Source organism: Liolophura sinensis, chromosome 10 (genome assembly GCF_032854445.1).
Source record: "Liolophura sinensis isolate JHLJ2023 chromosome 10, CUHK_Ljap_v2, whole genome shotgun sequence".
Classification (NCBI taxonomy): domain Eukaryota; kingdom Metazoa; phylum Mollusca; class Polyplacophora; order Chitonida; family Chitonidae; genus Liolophura; species Liolophura sinensis.
Genome location: NC_088304.1, coordinates 32,030,244 through 32,036,609, shown reverse-complemented (window position 1 = coordinate 32,036,609; position 6,366 = coordinate 32,030,244). Strand labels below are relative to the sequence as shown.

Sequence of the window (6,366 nt, the reverse complement as noted above, 5' to 3'; positions counted from 1 at the left end):
CGGCAAACTTATTCCATTGCAGTTGACCTGGGTACCTCAAAGCTGTGTATGTATGACGTTGTGTCTTATTGTTGCGTCACGTAGAAATGTAAAAGTTTACTGTACATGTATTATGGCGTCATACCGCTGAGCCCAGACTGGAACGTCATAAAGCAAATGTTTCTTTTTCCACTTCTCGGCGCCTGGTGTAAAATATCAAAAATGGAAAAACAGATGCGATATGTATAAGCTATGCTAAATAACACTGAAGGAAATTCCGATAGTTCCCCTTGATATAAATCACAAGCAAATCTAACAAGCTAAAAAAAAAACTCAATTTTTTTATTTAATAAACATAAACAGCATGAAATGATATTACTCGGGAGATAAATGTACCGGCGGGCCTGTAGCGTGACACATTCGACGTTGTTTGAAAGGTCATCTCTATTTAATGTGCATATTTGCACACAGCCCCCAACTAAGAGTGTGTTTAAACGAGGGGGCATCCCGAGTTCTTCAACAGTGGACAACAAACTCATGGTCTGCTGTGCATTATCTCGGTGATTTGAGCATGGCAAACTACGTTTTATTTCTTTTCTAACATACCATTATGAAATAATGGAGCCATTAGGTGGGTGGGAGAGGGGTGATAACACCGAAAACAACCGCTTTCTCCTTTTTGTTAATATGTAACGGTCTAGGTTGTGTCGTTATGATTTTGGACAAGTCCATGTCAGTGGAATGGGTGGGAAATAAATCATCCAATCAGAGCGAGGCACGTTACAGTTATTGGCCAATAAATGCACATTTAGAACCTTTCAATGTCAGTTCGAGCTCTAAATTTGACCAGTTTTGCGACGATGGAGGAATGATGATTTTAAGTCAAACCAATAAAAAAAACTGTCAGAAGTGAACGATTTATTACGTGGAGAAACCTGTAGATTTAGTTGAAGTTAAAATGAAAGGTGCTTCCTGAGATGGTAGCGTTGCCCAGAATTTGATGAGCATGTGAAGCCGATTTAGGCAGACACAGGCCTACAACTTTGTCATCTGGGGTGACAGTATCTATGGAGCCAGGCGCGTGGACACAAGCCACGGAGACATCCGACGACTGCGTAAGATGTAAAACACTGCTCAAACAGCGGTGGTGTTCTTCCCACGGCCTTAGCTATTTTGTAATTTCTCGGCTGGATTCGTTCCAGTGGCCAGTTACGGACATTATCCCCTATATTCCAACACCAGCGTGGCTCTGAACAGTGTCTGCAGTGGCGTGGAGATAGTGGTTTGTGTACCGCTGACTCAGTATCAAGGGAGATGTGTGCCACCATTGAACACAAGCCGCTCACTCCCATCGCTTGCTTGTAATACCAGCATTCCGCTACTTTTGGAGGGGCGACAAGTAAGAGAACGTTAAAAAATCGAATCGTTGCCCCATGTTGCGCTAATCCAAATGTCGTGGTTAGTACCTAAATTCTTGTTGTTTGATGCCACCTCTTTATATCCCATACACGGGATAAGTGCCGGTTGGCCACATGATGTGGGTAATGGTAAATAATTCTCCTTTAAACTTAACTGCCTGACGAGTTATATGTAAATTCATTTTGCCTTTGTCCTTGGACAATGTAATGTGTCAAATTTTGAAGAAACAGACGTTCTGACAGCACAACGCATCCTTTCTATTTTATTAACGAAATAGAACCGTCCCCAGCGCCCTTGACAAGGATGGTAACTGTGTGTAGATTGTCAATTTGAGCGCGTTCGCGGACCATTGCTTTAGTGTCTGGAAGACATGAAAAAATAAGCCAGTAATTATGAATAAAGTTTAGAGCATAGTACTTACAAAATACAAAATAAAGGCAAAAAAGTTGTAGGTGTGACCAGGTTAATCTTCTACGGCTGAAGTGTGATAGCTATCATTCATGAGCAGAGATAGATGAAATCGTTCTTAATTAAGTCAGGATAACTTTAAATATCAAATAGTACTTAAAACTTACACGAAACGCTTGGTTTTAATTTTTTATTATGGAGCACATGATGTTTGCACATGATTTGGCCTAACGTGTGTATGTACAAAAGAGCTAATCATCTTTCTTCTTGGGTAGCCTGCTCCGGTGACTTCAGTGGTGACAACTATGAAAAGAATTTTACTTGTGTGAAGTCCCCGAATCGAGAGAGGGAGATATGGGGGGCGTTAAATTGATCCGAATATATCTGAGCAGCGATGATGATGGAAAAATGCATAAATAGATGGGTTGTTAAAAATGTAAAGTATATCTCAAAAACGGGAAAAAAATCTCAATATTGTTGTCCTATCTTTGCTTAAAACCGCACTCTTCGTTCCATATATCCTTTAATAATAGCACGAAATAAAACAACCAGCATATATTTTTTTCTTCATTTTTTCCAATATCCCAAGTAACGGCAAGGTTATAGTCTTCAGTGGACAAAATAATACTGTTTTAGGAGAATATATAAACGACAGATGGCTGGGAGTAATTGAGTGTTGAGTTAAAGGATAAAAATATGCTGGGGTATATGATGGAGCCTAACATGTAAATGTACTAAAAAAGCTTCTCAGCTGACATCTTGGGGTGAGAAATGGCTTTAAACTACAGTTTCCAGAGGACCCACCGGTCAGTTCGGAAATAAAGTGGACGACTGTGATGAGGTCAACGGTGATAGTTATCAAAACGACGTTGTTGAGGTCAAAGGTCGAACTAGACGCGCCAAGCTGGCCCCGCGTTCCAAGTAGGTTGATAGATGACATCATTTCCGAATGTTTTCGACCATAGATGGAAAATATGCATCAAACGGAGACGTTATTAAAAATAGAAAATATGCACACACTTCTTCATTTTCGTCGTTTTGTATTACCTTTTTCATCTATCCTTTAAGTCTTAAATATTGCTCCTTTGTGAACATGATTGATTTCCAGAGCACACACCAGTGATGGAGAGACGCAATAAGGAATTCTCTGATATCATAGAAGAGCTGATGTTCGCGTAGAAAAAGCCGTGGAAAAGAAACATGCCTGCTTGAGTAAGATACATTTATATATTTTTTTATTAACATTTAACATTTATCAATTCATTAGCGGTGTTGAATGCATATTTTGAATCAGTGGGAACAAAAACAACGTTATCATATATGGTCTGAAATCTATTTGTTTATTTGATTGATGTTTTACGCCGAACTCATGAATATTTCACTTATACGACGGCGGCAGCCTATGGTGGGAGGATATGGTTACTTGCCCTCTCCTTTTCTCTAAGAATTTTCTAAAAAAGCCTGGTGTCCTCGGCATGATACTTCAGTGATGTTATGTTTGGTGTCTTCGGCATGATACTTCAGTGGTGTCATGTTTGGTATTTTCAGCATGATATTTCAGTAGTGTCGTGTCTGATGTGTCTTCGGTATGAAACTGCAGCTTTGTGGCCGCCTGTACTCACCCTCCCACAGTGTGTGTCCATACACCTTAGTACCCCTCGTCGTAATATGAGCGAACTAACTACGACGTAAATCCTCAAGCGTATCAAATCAGTGAATACTCCGTTAGTTAAGCATTGAATAATGTTTGTTTGGTCAGATCGACATGAGGACGAACCAATCACCAAGATGTCCGAACTATCCAATGCCCATCTGATAGGATGTCAGTGATCTACATGACCTGGTTAAAAACCAATAAATCAACCCTTTCAGATGCTTTCTATAACTGAAGATTCGCACGGCGAAGTTTTTTCTGAACTGCATTAGCTTACTTCAGGTACGTAGAAGCGAAATATTCTTGAGTACGGCGTAAAACACCAATCAAATAAATAAATTTTCACCCAATATGGTATTTATAAACCAAGTCTTTAGTTTTGTTTTTAATGAATGTTTTGGAGATCCAGCGTTACTTTTAGTCCAAGAATCACGTAATCAATTTAAGGTTCGTGTTACAACAAAATGAAGAGCCCACGTATTCACAGATTTTTTTCCGTGCATTTTTATAGAAATAAGAATATATCTGTTATCCGCCTGCGTGTCTACCTGGGTCGTAAAATGTGACAAGAACAGAAAATGTGTTTTCGCTTCCTTTCAGTTCAATAAACGCCGTGGTCCTAATCTCTTTGATGTTTTTCACCTATTTCAGTTGTTCCAAAATGCCCTGTTCATCAGTGCTGAATGTAGGAGTATTGATGGGGTAGACTACCTGGAGAAAAAGATACAACAAGTATTGCATTGGCCAAACTGAGGAACGACATCTTTTCAGAACCTATGACACCTTTAGTGACAGCCTTCTATGGTAAGAATGCCAAGTTACTGCTTAAACTAAGCAAAAAGTTTCATTAGTAACCAAACGACAAGAAAACAGCCCCCTTTATATATATATATATATATAGGGCTGTTTTCTATGTATGTATATATATATATATATATATATATATATGTAAAAGCCCAAGCATACATACTAAATATATATAAATAAAATAAAATAACTAAATATATATATATATATATATATATATATATATATATATATATATATATGTGTGTGTGTAAAAGCCCAAACATGCATACTAAAAAAAAAAATATATATATATATATACATACGATTTTTCGATTCAAACTATGCCGAACGACACCCAGTTTTCATACTTTAGTTCACCGGCCCCGATGAACTAGGTCGAATGTCTGCTTCTAGGGACTTAGATCCAAATTCAATCCTGAGTCGGGTCACACCAAAGACCTAAAGAGGAACTTGTAGCTTCCTCGCTTGAAGTTCAGTATTATGGGGATATGGAACAACTGGTTGACCTGTATAATGGCTCAGGCGGGGCGGCTTATTTACCTTCGTTGTCTCAGTGAAGCAGCACCAAATAAAAGAACAGTGGAAATCCGCCTGCAACAAGGTGGCGCATTACATACACTATAAGGATTCCTTCGTCGTCATAGACTGAAAAATTTTTAACTACGACGTTAAATCCCAAGCACTCACACAGACGGAGACTCGATCAGTGAACGATTCGGAAAGCTTAAAGAATGAGTGCAAATTTGTATCGGCCAAAATAAGTTCAGATACAAATGCATGATATGATTCAGTGGCGACAGCACTTTGGTGGCATATACTCGGCCTCCTACAGGAAGACACAGTATGTACAAACGACGTATGACTCCTCATCATAGATTCCTCGTCATCTGACGGAAAAATTGTCAAGTACCACTTAAAAGCCCAAGCATACATATGTATATACGTACCAATATGGGGTGCACTTCTGTATCTCAAACATGCGAACGGTCGCCACTCAACATGCCAAAGAGCGGTGGTTAGCACCGAGCACTTAGGTTCCGTCTATGCATTCACACGTAAAACCATGCTGCATATACGTGAAACATTCTTGAGTATGGTCACGGTTAAACAATAACAAAAATTAAGAATAACTAGTACTCAATCTCGTTCAGCGAACATTGCCACTGATTTGCATAATCTCTTAATTAGAGTCTCAGAAATTTGTTTATATTTCTTTCAGAGAAGGCAAAGACTCTGAGAGAGTTGTGCCAATCCGAAGAATACGAGAACCCGATGATAGATTCTTTAAAGCAGAAGCTGACAAGACTTTATGGAGATAAAGGACGACCAAAAGTAGCGATTCTGGTGAAATATCCGGTTGCCGTGCTGTCGATGTGCATGTATCTGAAACGCTCGGCAGGAATCAACTGTAAAGGTGCCTGGGTTCACGATAGAGGTGAGACATCCCCTACTCTTAAGTAGACACAGTACTGTGGTTCTCTGACTGATAACCTGTCGGAGAGAGAGCTACAAAGTGAAAGGTAATGAAACTGGGCGAGAACCTTGGTTGTTAAGAATCAGAATCAGCCACGAATACGAGGCTAAACATTGCAGAGAAAACTCTACACAAGGTGATAAGTTCGGAACCATTAAAAGTTTCTTTGAAGGTGCAAAAAGAGATTTTTATTCCTAATTTTTTTATTACTGGGAAAAAGTTTCTTTTTTGAAGTCTGAGAAAAAGAGAATTTTTTTTATGAACTGTTGTTGTTATTATTTTTAGAACTGTATGAATGACCAATACGAAGGTCGTATAGTCGAACTTGGATCCGAAATACTTCTTTTCATTGGTTTATTTATTTATTTTCATTGGCCGGAAATACTATCGGGGCCCCGATTTAATAAGCCCATGATTTGTATCAGGTTTTTATTGACATCTTCTTGATACTGTAAAAAGAAAACTATGATTAACATAACGAGCCTTGTCTGCTTCTTTTGTTCTGTTAAAAGCAACGTTCTTTTGGATTCATAAAGCTGAAGTACATATGTTTCAGTGAATGAAACAATGGAACATCTTCGACGTGGGTGTGATGTCTTGATAACGACTTGGCCATTGTTGG

At 38.8% G+C, this 6,366-nt stretch overlaps 1 protein-coding gene across 3 annotated transcripts in view; it reads left to right on the top strand.

Annotated features, from left to right (window-relative positions):
* LOC135476782 (uncharacterized) overlaps positions 1 to 3,673 on the top strand; it is a 17,390-nt gene extending 13,717 nt beyond the window's left edge. For all 3 annotated transcript variants that reach the window (XM_064756912.1, XM_064756914.1, XM_064756913.1), the window contains 2 exons: positions 2,915 to 3,018; positions 3,566 to 3,673. In XM_064756912.1, coding sequence (XP_064612982.1) covers positions 2,915 to 2,985 — 71 coding nt within the window. In that variant the 3' untranslated portion in view covers positions 2,986 to 3,018; positions 3,566 to 3,673. The remainder of the gene's footprint in view (positions 1 to 2,914; positions 3,019 to 3,565) is intronic.
* The last annotated feature ends 2,693 nt before the right edge of the window (positions 3,674 to 6,366 follow it).